Source organism: Manacus candei, unplaced genomic scaffold (genome assembly GCF_025592945.1).
Source record: "Manacus candei isolate 608988 ecotype Guabito, Panama unplaced genomic scaffold, ASM2559294v1 h1tg000011l, whole genome shotgun sequence".
Lineage (NCBI taxonomy): Eukaryota > Metazoa > Chordata > Aves > Passeriformes > Pipridae > Manacus > Manacus candei.
In genome coordinates this window covers 8,982,044-9,006,952 of record NW_026138059.1, presented here as the reverse complement: position 1 = coordinate 9,006,952, position 24,909 = coordinate 8,982,044, and the positions used below count along the sequence as shown (strand labels likewise).

Below are 24,909 nucleotides of genomic sequence, written 5' to 3'. Positions count from 1 at the left end.
TTTTTATTTCTCTACCAAATTCTGAGTTTCTTGTGTACTTTCATTGCTATGATTATTCACTTCTGAGACAAACAGAGCCAAAGATGCATATTCATGACTTTTTCACTGTATTGTCATATAAACTGCTCTTACTCTTTCTCATTTATTCTACACAGGCCCCATCATCACCTTCTTCACCCATAGCTAATGAACCAAAATATGAGAAGCGCTGGCTAGACACCTTATCAGTTCCTTTGTCGATGGCTCGAATCTCGAGGTACAAAACTGGAACAGATAAATTAAGGTTTGTAATCTAAAAGGGGAAGCACTGGGTTAGTTAGCTGTACAAGTGTTTTGAGGTGGACTGTTGGCTTTATAAGAATTATTTGAGTGGAGATATGACAGTCATTAAAAAGTTCATCTGTGCAGTTCATCCTCTCTTAAGATTAATGACATGCATGGTGACTACAAAGATAAAGTAAAGCTCCTACAAATACATTTCTGTAATCTGTTGTATCTTGGGAATTCAGTGAGCATCTGCAACTAGTACAAAGGTTAATCTTAGCGTTAGTTGAATTAACTTTGAAGGTACTACATTTGGTTCTGTATCTCTTATAGAATACATCTATATTCGCAAATTCTAATATTGTCATCTAACTCTCCTTTTTCATTATGAATGGTAACACCATGCACAATCATCATGACTGTGCTATCACTGTCATGCAGAAACTCATATTGACAAGAGATTCTGGCAAAGTACATGGTAAAATATATTGTATTTTTGATCATAGAATTTTTTTGCAACTCAGAGACATAACTGATGGTTCTCAAAGTAGCTGTGGAATAGGAAGTCAGAGGTGATTTTACTGGACTTCAGGAAAGATGAAAGCAAAATTGAAGTTTAATAAAGCATCAATAATTAATATGCTTGAGAAAAGTTTAACACATCACAGCATACATAAGCTTTTCCTAGACATCATTCCATGTGGTAGGAGTGCCTCAAATCTGCTAGTTGTTGTGGGCCAAATAGTCCATATGTATCAGAACAGGAGTTCATTCGCTGTTGTTATTTTCCATGTTCTTTATGTGTTGCCCTATTTTTATTTGCTTCTAATACGTATTAAGGAGATAATCTCTATTGAAGCATCAACAGTACAGGTCATCTGCTACCAGGAGGTATTAGAAATTCATGTTAAAACCTTTCTTGGTCTGTACCAAATTTGTTACCCATTTCCTAAAAATGACCTGAAAATCATTATTTTCTAGTAGGACAGATTTTCTGCTTTAAGTTAGTGCAATTAATCTCCTAAACCACTTGGCAGCTCCTCTCCCAGATTTTGTGTTAAAGGTGAATAATAATAAATTATCCAGAAAAGTTTTAAGTTCTTCCATAGACTTTGTTTGAATTCTTAATTCTGTTTTATTTAGTCTCTCATCACTTCCTCCATCACTTTCTTCCTCCCTACTTCAACTGACCAGTTCATGTTGTCCAACCTTTCCCAATCCATCCCAACCATTCAAGGATTAGAAGTTCTCCTGTGAATTAAGTGAACAAATCTCAGTGTGCAGATTTAGATATCAACACGTCGTCAACTTAATATCAATATTCTAAAATGTAGAGGATAAGTGAAAGAAGATAGAACGTTTAAACCTCTAACTTCAGTTACCACCCTGATAGTCTGAAGCAGTTTTGCTCCTGTGCTGTCCACTTCACCCATTAGATGGAGAAATCCCAAGGGATTCTAGTTCACAAAACAGTAGCATGTGCATTTTGAGAATTCTTGGAAGTAAAACACCTTCAGATGTTGTACTGGGTCTAGATGAGATGGAGCTAATTTTCTTCATAGTAATCTATATGGTGCTGTGTTTTTGTTTGTGACTCAAGCAATTTTAATAGCATACCAAAATTTTGGTAGTTGCCAACCAGTGCTTGCGCACCATCAAGGCCTTCTCTTTTTCTTGCTCTGCTCCCACTCAGTGAATAGGCCAAGGGGTAGGCAAGAAGTTGAGAGGAGGCACAACCAGGGCCAGTGACCCAAATTGACCAAATTGACCATTCCATGCCACGCGACATCATTGCTCAGCAATAAAAACAAAGCAGAGGGGGCTTGAGGGGAGCTAGCCTTTGCTTGGAGACTGACAGGACATCATTCTGCTTGTGAAATGTGGTGAGTGGTTGCCTTTGCATCCCTTGTTTTGTCGTGGTTTGGTTTGTTGGGGGCTTTTCCTCTTCTCTTTGCTTATTAAACTGCCTTTTTTTCAGCTCATGAGTTTTTTTATTCTTCATATTCTCTGTGCTGTGCCTCTGGAGAAGGGTGGTGGAGTGAGTAGCAGTGTGGATGGTTGGCTGCTGGACCAGGATCAAGCACTCACAGATATATTTTTCTTGTAAGAATTGAGGAGCTTAGTACTTTCAATTTCAATCTTACAGAGACTAATTCTCTTGTGATGCATCTCATTCCCATATATATTTAGTATACATACCACTCCTTAATTACTGGTGGGTTTTTTCCATTTTTGTTGTATACACTCTGAAGGAAGATGAAGTAATTCCACACAGCTTATCACCATCCCATGATACTTCTAGTAAGTGCTCCTTGCTTATTTTGATAAATGAACAGAAACATCTATATGGGCATTAAAGCAATACTGCCTTGAGATTAACTGTGGATGAGGTGTTTTCCATGTTCTTACTAAAAGTGTTTATTTTTGCCAAACTGCTTTTATCATAAAACCTGTGATCAGTCTAAATAACAATCCTGCTTTCAGCCATATCTACACATCTCTGTTCCCTTTCACATTTCAGCCATCAGTCTAAAGTCTGGAGTGAGTCCATTACAATTCACTTCCCTGAACATATCACAGATCCTTCTGACCAATTTGCTAATTTTTCCATACTCTGAATATTTACTCTAAGCCTATTTGCATACAGTCTTTGACAGCATGCCTGTTTTTTCTGTATTATATGAGTTCATGTCATGTCATGCTTGTAACTTTTTGTCTCTCTCGTGTTCTTTGTCATAACTTTGTATTGTTGCAATGCTTCATTATATTTTATCCACTAAGTTACCTCAACTGGTCTTTCAGAGGTGCCCTGGCACCAGAACAGCCAGGTTACTTTTGAAGTCAGTGTTGGAGTTGTTGAAGTGTTGGAACTATCATCTGTAGTGTCACATACACAGCTGTGTGCCTTCTGCTCAGCTAGATGGACTGTATAAAAGGTCTTTTTCCCCTACTTCCTACCAGAATTAAATTCAGAGAGGGCTGTATAATTCTTTCCATCAAAAATTACCTACAACCCCTTGGCTTTTGGCATTGCTTTTTGACTATGCAAAATATTATGGCTTATGAAAGGTTACTGAAGCCTGTAGGATCATTTTGCTGTCTGTCCACTCACAGGTAATGAACACTCTGCGTTCTTCAATTCCTCTTTTCCCTGATAGGAAAACATCTTTTACATCTGGGCAATTATTGCAATTGACTACAGCAGAACTTTCCATACTTTTGTTACTATACTCAATCTCAAACTGATTTTTAAAAATATATAGTATTGTATTGTATATGCTATGTATAGTGTCTGTAAATGTCAATCCAGGTACTCTTGCTGTTCTGATGTGGTAAACTGCCATCAGCCAGTCTGGATGGCTCCTCTGACCTCATTCACTTCTCCAAACAATCTTTGAGATTGTTTCATATTTTCAGCATTTTTTTTTATTAAATAACTCACAGATAACCTTAGGAACAAGAAAAAAGATTGTTTGTCATACAGTTGAGCAGAGTCTGATATTTTTCCTGAATGCCATCTTTTTGTTAACCTTTATTTAAAAAAAAAAAAAAACAAACAACAAAGTATGACAATGTACGGCATGTCAGCATCTTGCTCAGTATTCATTTTTCAACTGGAAATATGTTATATAGCTAGAGTTGTCTGTTAGACTGTAGTTTACTTTTAGTTTGCCTTAGATCAAATCTAGTCTAATCTAATCAGATTCAGCTGTATTGTTTCCTTTGGGGTTAAACTATGCAGTTTAAATTCTTCTGTATTCCATATGAGTTTTCTGGTAACATTGGTAAAAAAAGGGCATATTTTCAGACTACTCTTGTGTCATGAGAAGGCCAGGATCATGTGTATCTATTTGATTGTTATTCTTTTTTTTCATTTGAAGAGAAAGGAGTTGCCTTTGGCCTTTCATTACACTTGACTTTTAATTGTTTTTTCCAAGGAAGACTGGTGACTTAATGACACAGGAAGGAACATGTTTTTTTATATATTTTAGGTTCTGACAGCACCATACATATTAAGAGAAACAAGAGACAATGGGATATATTTTTTCCTTCCTTATAAAGGAATGACTGAAAATACTGCAGTGTGACTTCCAAGTATGTTTGTCCATACCACAAAACAAAAGCAAAAAAATTGCCAAGAATATTTTAAAGGAAAGTTAAGAAATGTAGTAGATGCCATTCCTCTTCTCAATGGAAGACTAAACATTGTATTAAGAAGTGAAATCACTCTGAATTAGTGCATGTCATATTGTTGATATGATTGGAGTCTATCTGAATATTTTTATGCAGCAGGCTGATTAATCTTTTTGTTTACTTAGCAATTCAATAATTTTTTTTATTCAATTGCCTTTATAATATAGCATTACTACTTCTATTATTCTACACTTCTCACCAATCCACCAATGTAGTTTTTCTCTGTAAGAAGTAAGGTAATATATACAATGAGAATGCTGTTGCTCTGAATATGCTTAATTGGTGGTTGGTAATGGAAACATTTTTCAAATATTGAGGATAGAGTTGGTCAATAAGTCTGATGTAAGTTTAACAGAGAAATAATGAGATCAGTAGGTCTTTCTCAGCCAGAAGAATTTGTAGTTCATAGTAAGTTTTTTAGGGGGGTTTATTTAAGATATAGAAGATAAGTAGTCTTATAGAAAGTGGAGAATGTAGTTCACTCATTGTAGTCTTTCAGTTTTCTTATGAAATGTCTAAATTGTTATTTGGGAAAATGTAGATAAGTATTTTTAGTCCTTATAGCAGATACTGGTAGTACTGTATAATATTTTTTATACACTGTATTGACTGGAGCTTTGAGTGAAGGTACAGTAGCTATAACCCCTTGAACATTATGAGTTTAGACACTGAAGAAAAAATGCTTACTTAGAATATGGAAAATTGAGGAAGTGAGTGGAAGTAATTCAGGTCCCGTATCAATGAGCTCATGTAACTATGATCCCCATACAAAACGACCTAATTAGATTTAGGTGTTGCTTTCTATTCCTTGTTATTCTGGCCATTGAAATTACTACAGAGTATTGTGTAGTTGATTTTTTTTAATGGACTCACTGTTTTTTTAACAGAATCTTTCTTAAGAATTGTATTTTCCATTTAACATTTCAGTAAGTTAACAAAATGCCTTAATTAGTTAAATAAATTGAAAATTAGGAAGTGAAATAAACCATTTTGAGAAAGATCTAGGTGTTAAACATAATCTGTTTGAATTACAAAACCTTAATGAGTACTTGCTTACCGTTTTTTGACACATCAGTTAAAAGTATAATGTCTATGTTACTTCAGTTATCTTATTTGATTGCTCTAAGTGTAGTAAAAATAAACCAAAGTTACAATGCTGGAAGCAAAATGCTCCCCCAAAATACCACAAACATAAAATGCAATCCAAGTTTATGTTTAATGCTTTGTTATCTTTTTAGCTACGTAGTTTCTGTTAATAGTCCAGATATATGAGCACGTTTGAACATTTTTTAAGGTACAAGACTATATGACATTTACAATATAAAATAATATTATTTTTAACGTGACATTTCAGAGAGATTAAGTAATTCAGATAATTCTTTATGAAGAATTTCCAACCAAATCCACCCATAATCCATAAAACTTCAGTTTAAATATAAATAATTCTAGCAAGACGGTCAGATAGTCCTATAAACAAACCACAAGAAAATGTTGAAACAAAAGCAATAAAAACTCAACTCAGAAATCAAAGAAATCATACAAACAGGAAGGAATACTGATTTAGGACCTGGGAAGATCAAATCTGTCTGTCTGTATCAGCATGGTAGTAATCTTCAGGTAAAACAACTGCTGTCAGACATGCATCTAGGTTTTTATAAGGGCAACACAATAAAATAGTTATGTAAGTCTAATGGAGGGATGGTTTCACATGCCACAGACACTAAGAAATCTAAAAATATGTTTTGTTGAAATTCTTAGCCTCCAGTAAAGTAAAAATTCAGCTTTTCTCATTTCAACTGTATGGCAAAATATACTTTATTAATATTAATTAACAATATTTGTTTAAAAGTGTCAATGTCAAAAAAATAACTTGAAGTCTTCCAATGCTCATCTCTTACTCTCTCTGCCATTCTCACAAAGAGAGTGTTTATTTTATTAAAAGAAATTATTGCCATAAACAAACCCCAGAGGAGACCAGGAATGCAGGTCCATTCATCATTTCATCATGAAAATGAGATAGAAAGAGATTGAGTATGGAAAACAGTGCCTCATGCTCCTTGGCAGAAATGCTTAAAGGAAACAAAGTTAAAGATTGGGAGACAAATTTGAAATCAAGAAATGTGAGGGTAATTTGACACAAATTTCTAGAATTTAGGAAATGAAAATATTCATTTCTGGTTCTAGTTGCAATAGTCAGTACCACAACTGCTGTAGTAGAAGAGATGGCAAATTCCTCTGACTGTGTTTTAAAATGATCTTGTAACCTCAGAAAAAAAACCAAACACACACACACAAATAAACAAAATAAACAAACAAACAAACAAAACAACCCTCCCCAAAAACCCTAAACCAAAACTACAGCAACTTTATAGCATCTTGAGACCTCTCAAACTTACTATTTGGTATTAAATGGAAAGCTCCTCATCACCTAATAGGAATAGGTGCTTTGCCCTGCCTCTATTTTTTTTCTTTTCTATGTTTCGAGGAAATGGTAGAGAGAGAGGCATGGCATTTAAGCCTCTCAGATTTATTTTCTCCTGAATTCTAGTGCTGTCTCAGTGCTTGAATTGATTGTTTCACTTAAAACAAAAGCCTCAGCATTCATTTTGGTAAACTTTTATTTTTATTTTTAATATTTGTTTTTACTTGTAGGGTTCTATACACTATGCTTTTCAGAACACAGTATGATACCTGGAACAATATCAATGTATTATGGTATCATCAGAGGGAAATTATTGAAACTGAAGGCAAGAAATAATCATAATAAAGTTGATTAAAATTGAGAGTAAAATCAGTGTATTACTAGCACAGACTTCATGGCTGATATCTTCTTCTTTGACAAGCCTTGGCTCTTTTGTTTCCTGTGTCATTTAATGCACTAAACTGCTCTCAGGTAAAACTACCTTCCTGCCCAAGTCAGCACAGTGGGGAGAGCAGTGCCCCAAAGGTCTCAGTCACATGTATCAGGCAGCGTGACCACCATTGGCACATCAGATACTTTGAACCAAACTGAGATCCTGGGGAAGGATGTCCTGGTGTCAGTCTTATGGAGCAAGGGAAGAGCTCTACAGGAAGGGCTGTCTTGGTGGACACCCCTTTGAGCAAGAGTCAGCTGAGCACACTTTCAGTGATGAAGCCCTATACAAGGATTGCCCTTTCACTGGGTAAGGATTCTACCATCATAGCTTTGATATTTGAATTGGATATCTAAACTGGGTATTGTGAGTTGCTTCTCTTCACAGCACCAAATTAAGTCTGTTTCCAGCTTCCACTGTGTATCAATGAATAAGGAATTTTCACTGTCTCAATGGGATGTTGACAAGATCATTCCATAAGTCATTTCATTACAGCACTGTTGGGATCTTTGTCAGAGCCTTAGGTAAAAAGAACAATGTGCTTGAGAGGTGATTGATTCAATTTACTTGAAGACAATAAAAGGATTTGGTTTGACCTTTTCTTTCTTTCTGAAGAGTTGAAACATTTTCTCAAATGAAAGTGACACAGAATTATACCATTGCCACCAGGTGTTAGTAGTTACCATAATAATTCAATCATGAAAGTAAAACAGGGAATCGGCTTATATATATTTAAGTCTTCAGACCAAGCATGTAATTTTTGCAAAAAGCAAGTATAACACTTTATAACTCTTGTAACAGTAAAGCCTGTCATATATATCTATTCAGATACTTTGTCTTATTAATATTGTATGTGATGTTACCCTTTTCGGCAAGGAATAGAATTCAGTATTCCCATTCACCATCAAAATCCCTAAAAATGACAAAGGTTAGTTAAATAACTTTTTCACTAAGTCACGAATGAATTACTGCCTATGAAACTGTGTGTCATTTTGAATGCTTATGTTGGCATATATGATAGATTAAGCAGTAGAGGACTCCACCTTGGATCAGAGAACCCTAGGAAAACTCAGCAACTTCATAGAGCAGTATTTTGGATTCAGTAGTTGGCTTTCTTCTAAGTTAGTACCAAAAATGAAGCAATACAGCTATAGGTATAGATAAATAGTCTGTAAATGTAGAAGATAGTAGTGATATTCTCCATATTATATACACAACAAACATATACACAATCGTTCAGGTAATTATAATTGTCTTTCACCGTAGTATATGACAGAAATATAATTCTCCTGACAGTCATAGGCATTTAAATAATCTGTGAATCTTTCTGAAGTTTAGTTACTGCAACTGTTGCATGTCACTTCTTTTTACATTTACATCAGTGTACTTCCATGCAACTACTTGATGAGCCTTTGTTGTTCCTATTGAAAAATCTTATAGTAAAAAAAAGCATATCCCACCATCATCCAAAGGCAGGGGTTTTCAGACATACATACACAATGTGTAACTGTCTCAGTCTAAAGAGACTGGAATGTTTGCTAAAGAGGATGAGTTATGAGATAGACCAAACTTCTCTCTCTCAGCAATTGTAAATTCAAAATTAAGGGGTTTTAATCGAGGAAGAGTGGAAAAAAAACAGAAGAAATAACAACCCTTTATTAAAAGATAAATGTATGTTGACAAGAACAGTAACAGAACACAAAAAAAACTAGACAGTAGTCCTGTACCCAAAAATCCCCTTCAAACAAAAGACAAAAGGTCAGAATACTTCTCTGTCCTTTAGCACAGTTCTAATCACGGTTGGCAGGGGCACTGTTGGATCACTGGAAGTGCAGAGCCTGCAGTACTCTGTCGTGGTTTGCAGGGGGTGCTGTTGGGCTCTGGCGGTCACCGCACGGGGTGGGTGGTCTGGGGGATGGTCTCAGATCATGGGAGAAGCCGAAAAGAAACAACGGGGGGCCCTTCCCCCAGTGGAAGAAGGGCAGAAGGAAAATCAGTCCACCCCCACAGGACTCACTGTGGTTCTCAGTTGATGGCGCCCCAAAAAGCTCCTCCTTTTCTCCCAGCGAGCACAGAGACTTTCCAATGAAAACGCAGCAGGTCCGGGCTGGAGACAAAAGACAACTCGCAGGCAAGTTGAGGCCAGCAGTCAGGGCTGAGCAGGACAAGAAGCCAGAAAGACAGGCTTCCAGGCCTTCTCTCCAAATGCATGCTCGCAGACCCCCATCTCTGTCCGAAAGAGAGAACTCCACCGTCTGAACCTCTCCCCTTCTGAGAAGAGCCCCCCCACCCCCTCCCAAAACTCCTCCCCTCTCCCCCCAGCATCTGATGGGCCATCTGTTAGGAATGTGGTCTGGCCAGCTAGTTCTTTTGTAAGGCTAATTGACTCCCTTCCTCCTTTCCATTCAAACTCCGTCTTTCCTGCAGTAGGGGGCAGGGGGAATAAAAATTCCCCCTCTCAGATTTCTAACCTATAACAGTAACTTACTGCAGATAGTGAGGAAATCATTGGCATTTGCAGAATAAAGATGCTATAAACATGTAAAAGTTGCATTAAAAGTTAATAAAATGCAATTGCCCATTCCCATGTGTCAATGCTGTTTTGAGAAATTTGTTTACAGAAAAATGTTTAAAGAAACTCCTGAGTACATTTTTCAAATTCCTATGTCATAAAAGAGCTTAAAGTAAACATTACTTTTAATGACATGTAGAAAAATATTGGAAACCAAGAAATGAAAGTTAGGAAGACAGTTCTTTGCATCTTCATACATTCCTAGTAAATGAAGCTAAAACACAATGAAGAAAATTGGCAATTCGGTTTAAAAAAAAAATATGTTTGTTCAAAAAGATCTAATGCGTACTTCCTTAATAGACTACCTTAAGTTCGGCAGTTACGAACGTATTATGTATACTCAGGGGAAGTAAATGATCAGCAGCACATGTGTGCTGGTACAGAGAAAGTACTTATTGTATCTGTTGCTCCTGGTACTGCCCATTATTATCCTTCTTTTTGTTGCCTTTCTTCTGATTTGTAAAGTAAACACTCAAAACTTGTCAAAAAGCATAAAAATCACTTGAACATTGATAAATATTGGGCAGTTTCAGAAAATTGATGTATCTTCCTTTATGGATATATTTCTTCTTACTGCAGATCTAATGCATTTGAAGTGCTGGCACTCGATGGAGTTGGTACTGGGATACTTCAGTTTTATACAGCCCAGGAGAGTGCTGACTGGCTGAGAGCAATGTCAACTAACATCAGTGATTTGACACTTCAAAATGTATGTTACTTTCTGCATATTTTCTTGTCTATGCTATTGTAAAATTATTTCTAGTTTTCAAAGGGTAGAAAACAATTCACATTTAAGAGATAATATATAAAATGATTGTGTATGAGGAGTAAAAGAGAAAGGAAGAAGCAGGGAGAGGTGGTCTGATCAAAACTATCATGAAGTTTCCAGGACTTGCAGTGTTATCATAGAACAGAGAGTAGTAGAAAAACATTGCATTTATTATTTTTAAGACTTATTTAGGCAAAATATTTATCCGTAGTGGTAATTTCACAGAGCTTTAGACATGACCAAATATATAATTTTTACATTTTTTAATTAAACTATGCTTGAAATTAACATTTGTTGATTTTGAAGTAGGCGTGAGAAAATTCCATGGCTAGTGAAGGGCAATTTACAGATGCTTATTGGGAGAAGTTATTTTTACCTCTCTAAGTTGTCTAAGAGTTGATTTATTTAAGATCATATTATTCTATATTTCTCCTTTCTCTCTAGAAGTATAAAGGTGCTTATGCTATTTTAAGTTATTCCTGTAAATTAATAAGTAACATTTGTTGTATTTGTTGAAGTATTATCTAATCCTTGGAGAAACAGAAAATTGCTATTTGGACGGCACATTATTATTCTAACAAAGAACAGCTAAAAACTATTGAAGATTTTGGAATGAACCATAAAGTTAAATAGGGAACTGGATAATGTACAATATTGAAAATATATTTATCTTTAAGAAATGGTAAAAATCAGTGATGAAAATATAAAAGCACTGTTATCACTGAAAGAATTGCCTGTACAGGTTTTTAATATTTTTTCTAAAATATGTTGAATCCGTAACATCTTTTATAAATTATGATTTAGTAACGTGACTTTAATTTTATGCTTTGTACTCTAGATGAACTGTTGCTTAGTTCTTCAGATTATATTGCATAGAATTTGTATTGGATTTCAACATAAATCTTTGGTTAAAAGAGATTTAAAATTTAATTTATTTTTCCAGTCATCAAAAGTTACATGGAATTCCATTTGATCGCTATAGTTCATGTATTCTGTTAAATCTTCAAATATTCAATTGCTTAAGCAATCTCTTTGACGAAATCATTTTTGCTTATGATGCATTCTTTATGAATATTCTCTATTTAGTGATTTACATCATGTACACAGTTTTATTATTTGACAATTCTAAGAAAGTGCATAGTAATATTTTTAGAACAATTCCAGTTCATAGTTACTTAGACAATTTGTTTTTCTTTCTAATGAAATCAACTGAATAAAAAACACTCCAAGGATATAAGTGAATAAGACAATAAAAAGTGACTATAAGTGCAAGCAGCAACTTTTATTATCATAGCATGCTAGCCTGTTTTTTTCAAAGGCACTATGTGCAGTAATACATGTCCTGACATAGTATCTTCACTGTGTTGGGACCTGTCTGAGTAGTTTCATTGGTCTTCTCCCTTATCTATTACAACACTGAATTCTGTAAACAAAGTAGTCCATCTGGTGTTAATATAAGTGGCTGTTCCCAGGAAAGGTCTGAGAAATAACAGTCATGAATGTCATGAACAGATGAATTCCCATGTTTTGTGGGTTTGGTTACTCTATGTTATAGAGTAAACTCTATGTAGCTCATATGAGAAGCACATAAACTTTTTGCTTGGACTTCATGGACTTCATTAGGTGTGCAGCCTGTGGTACAACTGGAAAGGTCCAACCAGAGCATTTTGATTACTGATCATCAGAACAGGAGATGTAATAGTCAGTGAGAATCCCTTTTATGGCAAACCAGTTTTAAGATGAGGATTGTGGGGTTAAAGTGCGACAGAAGTTTACAGCAGAAGGAGGCTGGAGAGCACTTGCTGCCTCTGGACAGCCAAATAGACCACCGTCCACAGTGCTTAGGGTAAAGCCTTTGTTTTGGGCTTCTTGCAAGTCCATTTTGAATGCGTTTTATTACCTTAGTGCTATCATTTCACAGAATCCTTCTTTTCTTGTCATACCTCAGAAACTGACATTAGGGAATGGATCTATAATTCCTTCAGACCTCTTTACTGTTTCTGCACTTTTCCGCTTCTGTAGAGTGTCTCTCCCATTCTCCAGGAGATAATCACTACTTATTCAGAAATCCAGAATCTTCCTTATCTAGTTATGGGTTATGCTGACTCTAAGTTCAGTTGCTTCTCCAAATATTTAAACTAGTCATTTCCTGTTCTGTACTATGCCATAATCTCTGTATGGAAATTAATTACTGGATACATAGTCACAATGGATCTTCTTGCTGATACGTTTGGCATGATATCAGCATTCTTACCTGACCTAAAATATTACTAAGTTTTTAAGCAATATTTTCCATTATTCACATTTTACTTCCACATATTTTTAGATTTTGTTTTGCTGTTTTGCTGATAATTGGTTCATGACTTTAGCAACTTTTCCTGCACCGTTCTTACTTAATCCATGTGTATTCATGCTACTCTTGTATACATCCTTTGTCCTACATATTTGCATAAAATTTTGAATAATTTCTCTTAGAATTTTAGTTCTTAAAGAGCTTCTAATACAGACTGTTTTCTTAGAGTGCACACAAGCTTTCCTGTATCACTTTATCCTAATATACTTCATTTTTTTTATTTTACCCTAATACAGTTTCATTCAGCAACTGGCAGCTCTTTGTCAGATCTTCTGCTGATGCCAGAAGACAGTCCTAATGTAGGTAGTACAAAAATAGCTCTGCCACAATGTGACACTTCTGCTATTGTCAGACTACTCTTTTGAAGTACTGAAACATCTAACTTCTATACAAAGACAAGCTCTCTGGGGATCAAGTGTAAAGAAGGAATCATCTTTCAACAGTGAAGATGTGAGGAGTTGTCACTGCATAAGGCTGCTGCCCCTGTATGTTAGCATATTTAGAAAGTGCTACTTGGTAGATGAGAACTAATGATTCTGGTACCAGCCTGGAGAAAGTTAGTTCTTAGATGACAGAGGAGCACAGGGAATACTGCAACATGGAGAAAAATGTAAGGGTATCTTTTTAGCCCTCCTTACTGATACATGCTTTGTATGCTTAGCTCAGAAAATCTTCTAGTAACAATTGGCTTTGCAAGCAGCATGCATTACTTTTTTTTCTGAGGACCCTTGCTCCAAATTATTCATCATTCTGTTCATATTCTGTTTTTTTCACATACTTTTCTACCAGAATCAAACTACCCTATCATCTTCCTTTGTGATTCAGTCCCCGATTTCAATGTTTGCAAAGCTCTTCACATTTACCTTTGGCAGAAATAAATAGAGGTGAATCAGCACCTCCGATTTATTTCTTCATACACTTCTTTTCTCGCAGAAGGAGGTGCAGTTGAAGAAACTGAGGAAAGAGAGGTAACAGAAACTGTCAGTGAATATTCCATGATGTAACAAGAAGCACAGGAAGCAAGTTAATCTGCATGTGCTTCTCACTGCTGCTGTTCTTAATTTCTTTTGCTGGAGGGTTCTTTGTAGGCTGAAGTGACAACTTGTGATGGAAATAATTTTTTAGAAGAGAGTTTTTTGGGATAATTTATATTTCTCTCCCTATTTTGCACCATTCAAATTGCCAGCTATTAGATAGCTTTTTTTTCTTTGAAATATGGCTCCAAACATTAATGAAGTCATAATGGGTTGAAGCATCTAAAGGTAATGCTGCCAGTTCATCTACATTACAGAGACTTGTTTCTTATATTTATAATTTTCTCAAGGTTTTGTATTTTTTCCCACTATATTCTACTGGTCTTATTTCTTAAAAAAAATTCATAAATAAATGAGTAGCTCATAAGCAGATAAGAGAAAAAGTTATGATGCACTTGTTCCACTTTAAGCATTATTTATGGTTTTTATAAATCATTCACACAGTTTCATAGGAGATTGGTAGAAACTTAAAATTTGGAATCAAAGTAGGTTTGTTAATCCAGATCATATTTATGCCTTTTACAACTTTTTTAATTGTATGTTATACTGTACAAACTTTTTCTTTTATTCCTTCATGTAAACACGTATCTAAGTGATACTCTGCGTTGCAGTTGAGTTAATAATAGTTAAATACTATTATAGCTAGGAAAAAAAAAATAGGTGCCTGTCAGAATCCTTCACTCTCACTGCTGTCAGGAAAGAGAATATAGGTTTATTATATGTGAGATAAATCCCAACCCGAGACGTATTTAGATTTAGGTAAACAATTCTGAACTATTTCCTTCCCAGTCTGTTCCTGTCCTGTATGTATCCATTCAGAACAGAATATAGAAATTATAATTTGTTTAATAGTTCCTTTTCAAAGTTGCCTGCAGTCTTTGCAGATCCAGGTTTTTTGTTTTAGTTCCCCTGTTGTCTCCAGCTCCCATTACTGTAGTGCAGTGCTAAGAACCTATGCACTGCCAACAAGGTAAGTGTATCCCATTCCTGTCTCTCTGCACCAGCTGTGGAGGCATATAGAGAACACATGCTGCCAGGTGAAGTGGAGAGTACATACTTCTCAGCCCCATAACATAGGGACGTAAAATGATCTTTCCCCACAGTTACATCAGGGCTGCAGACATCCCTGCTTTGAACAGGGATGAGCTAAGATTGTGCAGTGAATAGCTGTGGAGTCCAATGCATTCTTCCCTCTTGCCCTCTTCCCAAAGGGAAGCTGAACTGCTTATGAGGGTGCACTTCACTATACTCTACCCTCATTGTGCAGAAAAACCGGCATGACCAGTCTCACACATTTTTTTCCAGGCACATCTGTAACTGTTCACTTGCACTGATTTGTGCTATAGTAATCTCATTATTCAGCAAGGTTTTGGATACTTGCAAGGAAATTATATTTTCCGTGTGTATAACATGGCTTCTATGTATTTACTTTGTGTGTATATTTTTGTCTGAAGCACAAGAGCAAGGTTGGGGCAGAATATGGGCAGGATGTATCAGTATTTCTACTGACATTAGTCAGTAGTGTGTCTTTTCGTTATGTCCTGCACAACTACTCTAGCAGGATTAAGCCTACCAACAAATCAGACTGGTGAGATCTGCTTCCTTCTGTGACACTGGGCATGTCACCAATTTGTTTTAACCAAGTTACAGAGTGAGTTTCTTGAGTTCTCACTGGTTTGTTACTGACAGGGCGTCAAGAATCTCTGCCACCTCTTCCCCCCACCTCAGTGCTGCAGGCCTGCTCTGGCTTAGTGCAGCCATGCAGCCTGGAGCCAGGCTGTGGTAAGCCACACCTCTGTGCATGACCTGGAAGGAACCTTGCTAGGGCCCCTTGTTCTGCTTAGCAGCTGAATTTTAGTTCCATTCTTGTCTTTGATCCATGCCTGTGCTATGCTGCAGGTTGTGCAACTGCAGGCTGTGACCTGCCTCTGTTGTGGTAGTCCCTGTTCCTCCTCTAGGGTGGCAGGGAGTAGTAGGGACCATGGCAGGGCCACTCCAAGGGCCTGACAGGATCTTCCAGCACACAACCCCAGGTGACAACCAGGTCTGGCAGATGCCCCAGGCTCCCAGTATCTTGGCCACCTCATCCTCAGACCCTCCGTCACTCCCCTGGAATTCTTCTGCTTGTTTCCTGTGGCATTTGTAGTTTTCCATGTGCATATTTGTATAGGTTTTGGTTTCCTTATCACAAACCTTTCATGTCTTCTTAAACAGGCTTTTTGATGACAAGGTCCTTTGCAAGTACTCATCAGCTCTAGGACAATTTTCAGCTTACTCTTTGCAGTATCGGGGAGTCTTTTTCCAGTCTAATCTTTTTCTTTCTAGACTCTTATCTATCCTTATCAACACTGCACATTTAAGTGTTACCCTTTAAAGAAAGGAATATATGTCAGGGTTTGCATAGATAAGCAGTAGACAAACTTTGACTGCCAGAGAAAAGCCAAAATGAACAAAACTTTTCATTACCTAAACAAAGAGAAAAAGAGAGAGAGATGTAACTTTATCTTGAAGAGCAAACTAAAAGGAAAGCCCATACAATTTTCCTTTCGTCCTTCAACACATCTTACACTCTGTTGTCTTCATTTCACAAGTACTTAATCACAGACCTCATTTGTAAGTCTGCTTAAGCAATTGTTTAACTGAGTGAAGTGTCTACAGTACAGTACAATATTTTCACTCAGAGTGGCAAATTTAAGTTCATACATGCAAATCTTTATGAAGGATGTAATGCAAACTCTGATAAAAGGCTTTTGTCTTTCAAATATTGGTGGTTTTTTTAAATTCAATGTAGTAGTAAAAATCTAGTATTTAAGCACTGAATGATTTAATTTCTTACAAATATAATTTTGAAGTATTAATACTGTATTCCATAACTAAGTCAATCAATGCTAATTGCATCACAGAAACTCTTCAGCATATAAATAACTGTGTGTTCTTCCATCTCTGTCATAGATGAAAATGGCAAATAAATGCTGTTCTCCCTCAGACCAGGTAAGACTTCTATTACATTATGCTTTTTTTTTTAATTCTTGTGTTTACATTGTTGGAAAATTTGTAGAGCTTGCATATGCATATCTAGTCAGTTTTAAAATTCTAAAACCAAGTTTTCTATGGTTTGAAATTCTGAAATTACCTACTGAATACAACAGATTTTTACTATTCTTACTAATCCACAATATTGAATAGAATCTTCCACTGTAAACCTAAAAACTGGATTAGATGGAACCGTGAAATACATGAGAGGGGAACAATGGAACTCCCAGCCAGATCTTGGAAAGCGTAGTGTATGTTTGCATGCAACACTGCAGTAGTGAGTCTTTTAACTCTCGATTTACATCATATGCACAGATAGCCAAGGAGCGAATTCCAAATCTGATCTGTTTGGCATCTATCAGGCTATTCAGACTGTGTTTGTTTGTCTGTGATTTTTGGAGCTCAGAAGCCTGATGATATATTTCTTCTACTCCAACTAGGCAAATGTCCTGAAGTCCAATGAATTTACTGCTTTGGGAAGCATTCTTACTTCCTGTAACAGTGCTTTGTAAAATAAAATAGTAGCATTTTCCAGGCTAATTAATTAATTCTGGAAAATACTCTGAAGCTTGTATTACAAAACTAATGAGTTACACTTACATCTGCTTTCATTGCATCAATCTGGCATTATTGCTCAAGAACACACAGCCTAATCCTGACTGTTTTCAAAAATGCTGGGTTTGTAGATTATAGAAGTGAAAAACAGACAAGGTGCCTTTTATAGCATTTTACTGCAGAAATTAATTACAGAATTTTTATTATAGAAGTCAAAGGCTGAGTCAAAAAATTCTTCATATCAGGATCAAATAAATATTTATTAGTTTGACATATTGAATACTTTGTCCCATGTCACCATTTCATCATCTTACAATGTACTTAGACATATTTAGGCTTTCCCAGAAGTTATTAAAATATTTAAGCATTGACATTTTCTTACACAGGAAACTGTTTTCTTATATTTGGGTTAATCCTTTGAAAAAATATGCCTCAAAACTCGCTACAGACTTCAATTCTGTGTATAATAGATAATAAAGTCACCCCTAAAACCAAAATAAATACCTATTCCATATAAGAATTTAACATTTAGTCTTCACTGGCAATCTCTCTTCCAACACCTTGCAAGAGGATGGGCTGCAAGGTGGGGAATGGGAGAGCAAAGTCCCTCCCACTGTAAGGAAGGATCAGTTTCATGACCACTTGAGGAACCTGAACACATATAAGTAAGTCTATGGGGCCTGATGAGATGCATCCCAGAGTCCTGAGAGAATTGGCTGATTGAGTTGCCAAACCACTCTCCATGATATCTGAAATTTCATGTCAGTAGGGTGAAGTCCCAGATGACTGGAAAAAGGGAAACACTGCACCCATTTTTAAACATGATATAAAGGAGGAACCCAGGAACTACCTACATGTCAACCTCACCTCTGTTCCTGGGAAGATCATGGAACAGATCCTCCTAGAAGCTGTGATAAGGCACTTGGAGGACAGGGAGGTGATTTGAGACAGCCAGCATGCCTTCACAGAGGGCAAGTCCTGCCTGACCAACCCTATAGCCTTCTATGGTAAGGTGACTACATCAGGGAACAAGGAAGGGCTCCAGGTGTTATTTATCTAGACTTCTGGAATGCCTTTGACACAGTCCCCCACAACATCCTCCTGTCTAAATTGGAGGGAGATGGATTTGATGGGTGGACTGTCCAGCTGATAAGGAATTCGTTGGATGGTTGGATCCAGAGGATAGTAGTCAATGGCTCAGTGTTCCAATGGACATCACTGACAAGTGGTGTCCCCCAGAGGTCTGTACTGTACTGTTTAATGTCTTCGTCAGTGACATAAACTTGATGAGTGTGCCCTCAGCAAGTTTGCAGAAAACACCAAGTTGTGTGGTGTGGTTGACGTACCTGAAGGACAGAATGCCATCCAGAGGGACCTGGACAAGCTTGAGAAGTGGGCCTGTGGGAACTTCAGGGGGTTCAGCAAAACCAAGTGCCAGGTCCTTTACCTGGGTCAAGATAATCCCCAGTATCAATACAGGCTGGGGAATGAATGGATTGAGAGCAGCCCTGTCAAGAAGAAATTGGGGGTGCTGGTGGATGAGAGGCTGGACATGACCCAACAATGTGCACCTGCAGCCCAGAAAGCCAAACATGTCCTGGGCTGCATCTAAAATAGAGTGCCAGAAGGTCAGGGGAGTTGATTCTGCTCCTCTGTTCTGCTCGAGAGCCCCACCTAGAGTGATGCATCCTGTTCAAGAAGGACATGGATCTGTTCTAACAGATCCAGAAGAGGGCCACAAAGATGATCAAAGGGATGGAACACCTCTCCTATAGAAAAGATTGAAAGAGGGGGAGCTGTTCAGCCTAGAGAAGAGAAGGCTCCAGGGTGACCTTATTGCAGCCTTCCAGTATGTAAAAGGGGACCTATAAGAATGATTGGGACAAACTATTTAGCAAGACCTGTTGTGATAGGACAAGGGGTAATAATTTTAAACTGAAAGAGGATTGATTCAGATTAGCCCTAAGGAAGAAGTTTTTTCACATTGAGGGTGGTAAAGCCCTGGCACAGGTTTCCCAGAGAGGCAGGGGATGCCCCATGGCTGGAAACATTCAAGGTCAGGTTAGTCTCTGAGCAACCTGATCTAGTTGAAGATGTCCCTGCTTACTGCAGTGGGGTTGACCTAAATGACATTTAAGCTCCCTTTAAACCTCAACTATTGTATAATTTTATGATTTAATTACTTTCTTTGCCTTGGCTTTTAATTATTAATTAGACTGATATGAAAAACAGGTGATTATGAGTGTCAGGGGAAAAGGTATTTAATTTGGATATCCTTTGTTGCATGAACTGTCTACTGCAAGTACTTTAGTAACAATTAAAAGTTTTTTCTTATCAGTTTGGGCACATATAATAAGTTTAGGTGAAAAAAGGAAGACATACTCTCCCTCAATTTTTAAGAAGTATTGAGGACAGTCATACAACCTACATAATTTGATTTCCTAAATAAACAGGCTAGTATCTATAAACTGCCTAGATATTCAGTGCAGAAAATTATTCTATTCCAGAGAGCTGTTCAAATGTGAAACTTGATATCAACACTTTCAATCATCCTTTATAGGAGCCACTTTTACTGTCTTGACTTGCCTCTTAGCATATCGTCTAAAGTAGGTGTCTAAAGTTAGGCGATACAAATCTATCCCACTTTTTCCATTCCTAATATAAATAGAAGGGATGATACAATTAGGACCCTAATTTCAGAAGATGAAAATTTAAGATAGAACTGATAAAAACAAACATTGGATTTTTCTCTGCCAAAAAGTGAGAAAAAATAAGTTTATAATGAATTTTGGCAGATCAAGGAAATAAAACTAGCAAACGTAAAAATATTAAAGGAGCAAATTTGAACAATTCAAAATTTATAGGTCCTGTGAAAATTTGCTTTAAAAACAAGCAAATTATGAATCTTTCATATATATATTTCACAAAGGCATGATATAAAACTTGGTGAAAGTAACTGAAAGCAGAAGAGGTCTTGTTCTGTCCTAGGTTAATGGAGCCTATTAATGTCAGTTACATGTTTGTACGGATCTGAATAGCTCTTATTAATGCAATTGATTTAAAATTTAGAGAACGGATAACCTTAAGAGATTGAAGGTCACTTGAAGAGCTGCCTTGAAGTAAAATTGGTGATAACTGAAAATTTATCTTTGCTTCTGAGCGCGGACATTCCTGAAGAATTAAGCAGTTTCATTAATGTGTTACCTGTGGTGAGTTTTCTTCATTGCCTTTAGAGTCCAACTTAATCATTCATAAAGGGACAAGGCTGGATGTGGATAGGTTTCATTCAGATTATTTTTTCATAGGACGTTAGCAATCTAGGATTCAGGGTCATCAAGAACATAAAAAATTACTTTGCTAAACCGAGCTTTCTTTGTTTTTCATATTGCCCCTAACTGGTTTTCCTGGAAGCTGAATCTCCAGACCGTGAGGAATTCTGTAGGCATCTAGATAAAGAAAATCAGAAAGGACTAAGGTTCTTGGGTCTAAACCAGTTGTATTTAAGTGTCTCTTTGCCAAAAGATGTCAAACAAACATGGTGTGATTCTTGGGGTGGTCCTGTGCAGGGCTGTAAGTTGGACTTCAGTGATCCTTATGGATCCCTTCCAACTCAGAGTATTCTAGGATTCTATGACTTTGTCCTATGACTGTTATTCAAATTTGGAGGTAAGGAAAGGTAGTAGTAGTTGTAGTTATTATTAACATATTTATACTGTTAAAATAAATGGTACCAGTTCATGAAGCTAATTGGCATTGTCTAGCTAATTCCACACTTTTAAATTCTTTTCGTCCACCAAAGCAGGGTGTCTGCATTCAAACTGCCTATTGGAAATTATTTCCAACAGTGCTAAAATCCCAGACTGTCCATTGGAATTGTTTGGAGAGTTCTAGTTATCCCAGGACATGTCATGCTAATTATTCTATGTCAAGGACTACAAGGTCTTAAGAAATACGTAGGGATTACACAAATCTGAAAGGTGTTAAGTAAGTACCACTGCTGAAGTCAGGTGCTAAGTGTTTATGTAACCTGTGTTGATGATGAAACACACAGCATCTATGCATCATAACTTTTGTTTCTGCTTAGTATAATTTGTTATAATACTCTAGAGATTATTTGAAAGCACTTTATTCTGTGTTATCGGATTTGGGACTCAATTTTCAAAAAACACACGCTGCTGAATTGCTCTTTATTTTTTATTAAAGCAAATTAGGCAATTCTATCTCTGCATAGGTAAAAATACTTGCAAGATTTCTTATTTTGTTTCCTGGATTTTTTATATTTTTAAGACTAAAACTTTTATCATGATTATTTCAGGGAATTTGTGTCTCACAGGTGGCATCTCAAAAGATAAGGGAAGGGCAAACGTCATGACTGTTAATGAATAAAGAAAGAGAAGTTGGATAGTTAGAGACTAGTCAATTTGACTTCAATCTGTATAAAGAAATTTGAAATAAAACAAAATATGTATGTGGAGCAGCAAGATAACAAATGAATAACCACCCTGAAAGATTTGTCAATAATAAATAGTGTCAAACAATCTAATTTTCTCCTGTGATCATGTAATGTATCTTGTGAATGTGTACTGCAACAGATCTTGATTCCAGCAAGGTTTATGACAATTCTTGACATTACAATATTTTAAACAGTATTATATGGATTTGGTTGTACAGATTTTGTTGCATAATCCAATAATAGATATAAATTGTCCACTTTGAAAACTGACATACTGTAGAAGTGCTGAAGAGGTCTGACCTGGATCCAGTTCCCCTGAATACTGCCTTTATCTATACCTTTCAAAATATGCCATCTAACACTTGCTTTGGAAAAAAAAAAACAAAAAATTACTAAAGCTCCCTCAAGATGTACTTCTCTTTGCTTTCTTAATTTGTTATTGTTCCATTGTACCTCATGGCACAACACTGGTTGCTAACTTGCAGGTCAAGCTGGCGTCTCTTGTAGATTCTTATCCCACTTTAATTACGTAAGCGTAACCGTCCGTTCTGACATGTCATACATAGAGATCTCCTTGATTTTCTTTCTTCAGTTCCCTCTGCAGTGTTTTGCATCATTTACTTTTCATACCTATTTAATTTAAAGTACTATATACAAAATGTACTGACTGCTTTATTAAATTTAATACATGCTAAGTTTCTAGTCTTTGCAGCACCCAGATGCTCTATTGCTGTAGAAAATCAATAAGTGTAAATAAGAACTTTCATTTATCTGCTATGATTGGATTACATTTTGTTAGTGACTTGTTTTATCTCGTCATAATGAATGCCATTGCTCATTTTCTTCCTACTGGAACTTTTGGAAAGTGTGTTAGAACATGTTAGAAACTTAATAATACATCAATGGTATATGGGTAGTTTTCCATGTAGCTTTGAATGGCAGTGAAAGCAATGCTGAGAATGGGACAGTTTGTAGTGTTGTGCCTTATCAGCGCTCCTAAACACTTCAAATGGAAGGTTTTGATCCAAATAACTGAACAGTTTTTGTCCCAGGACTAATATTCCCACCCACATACTAAGATCCAATTAAACTCTCAGTAACCCATGTATGAACAGATGATGATGATGATGATGATGATGATGATGATGATGATGATGATGATGATTAAGTACCAACACTTGTTTGCTTTTGTGGAACTGAATAATTATTATTTCTCCATTTCTGTGGTCTAAACAACCATTAAATAAACCAGTCAATAAGAAAGTTGTGTGGAAAGAAATTAAAAATATATATATTTTTTATATATATCTGTTAAAAATACATAATTTTATTATTTTATCAGTATATGCATAAGTTAATCAAACACTGTTTCTGATAAATAAAATTCTTTTGTTTTCATTCTTTACTTTTTGGGGACTTTGTATAGGCAATTTTATGGACAAACATACATTTGGAATTCTCTTTTCTTTAAATTTTTTTCTCACAAGTATTTTGTAATTGTTTCCCTCTCTTTATAAACTTGTATAGTGTACTTGCTTTTGTTATTTTAATTTTAACTTCTCGTTTCTTTTTTTTCTTAATAAATTCTTTCTCTTTTTAAATATCTTTTGCTTAGTCTTTTCCTCTTCCTCTTTCATATTCATTAGCACTTACTTTTCAGGTTGCCATAATAAGTGGTGTCAATTTGCAAGTCAGCAACTATGACTTTAGAAATGTAAAGGAAAATATAGTACTGGTCATGTGCTGTGATTTGAACATCATTCTTTTTGTTTGTATTATTTGATATTATATTACCACCCTAATAAACTGAATATATAATATAAATTGTAATAGAATATAAACAATAATGTAGTATATTTTGTTAAAGTGCTGAGGTTTCTGAATATACTGTTTTGACACTTTTGCTGACTGCTGTAGAAACAATCTTTTAGTGAAAGTTATTAAATTTACAGAATAGCAAATAAGAACTGGAAGGGCTACTGTATTTATTGTACTGTTTCTTAGATCTCCTTAAAATGTTAATGCAGTATAGAGAAGGATTGTCTGGCTCAACATAGTGATTTATTATTAATTTATTGATAAATTGATTGATGAGACATAACTGAGACATTAAATACCAACATTAGAAAACAATGTGTGAGGTTTTCATGATATAAGAGTATAAACATTCATCTATACTATTAGCTAGTGCTTTGACATATCTGCCCCTGTGTAAATCATTACTGCCTGTAGGTGTAACCTTAATTGAAAATAAGCAAGCTTATCAGCAAGAATCGTACATTCGGATTGGTGACTCAGTCTAGATTTAAATACCTGTTTCATGAGCAGTATTTTCCTCTTAAAGTATGCCCAATGGAGCCTAGAATGTTTTTCGCTTGTTGTTTTACATTCACTATATTCTGCTACCACGCTATGACATTATTCCTTTATAAATTTGCATGCTACCTCAAAGAGGAAGCATGCAGTCTTACTTCTTAATTTTATTTTTTCTTAGCATTAATTTTTCTGAAAAATAAAGGTATGCATTGTAACACTGTTAAAGTTTTGTAACCACTGAATTTGACATCTAATTCTATGAGAACCTAGATAAAGCGTATATGAAAAAAATATATAAACTCTGAAAGACGATAAGTGCAGCAAAGACTTTGTTAACAGTGGCAAACATGAACCTAGAGAAAGCTGTTTGATTTGATATATCTAGTGATTTGTTCAGGTGTATTTCTTCAGAGGTACATGGAATAGAAATGTCAGTATTTCCAAGTTTTGACACTGCTATAGATAATATAGGATCATGGTTTTTATAAACTGCCTGAAGTACTTCTGTACA

General features: G+C 36.0%; 1 protein-coding gene across 2 annotated transcripts in view; it reads left to right on the top strand.

Moving 5' to 3' along the window:
• SNTG2 (syntrophin gamma 2) overlaps positions 1-24,909 on the top strand; it is a 146,528-nt gene that overhangs the window by 84,754 nt on the left and 36,865 nt on the right. For both annotated transcript variants that reach the window (XM_051778116.1, XM_051778117.1), the window contains exons 9-11: positions 156-283; positions 10,465-10,594; positions 16,994-17,032. In XM_051778116.1, the coding sequence (XP_051634076.1) occupies positions 156-283; positions 10,465-10,594; positions 16,994-17,032 (297 nt within the window). The remainder of the gene's footprint in view (positions 1-155; positions 284-10,464; positions 10,595-16,993; positions 17,033-24,909) is intronic.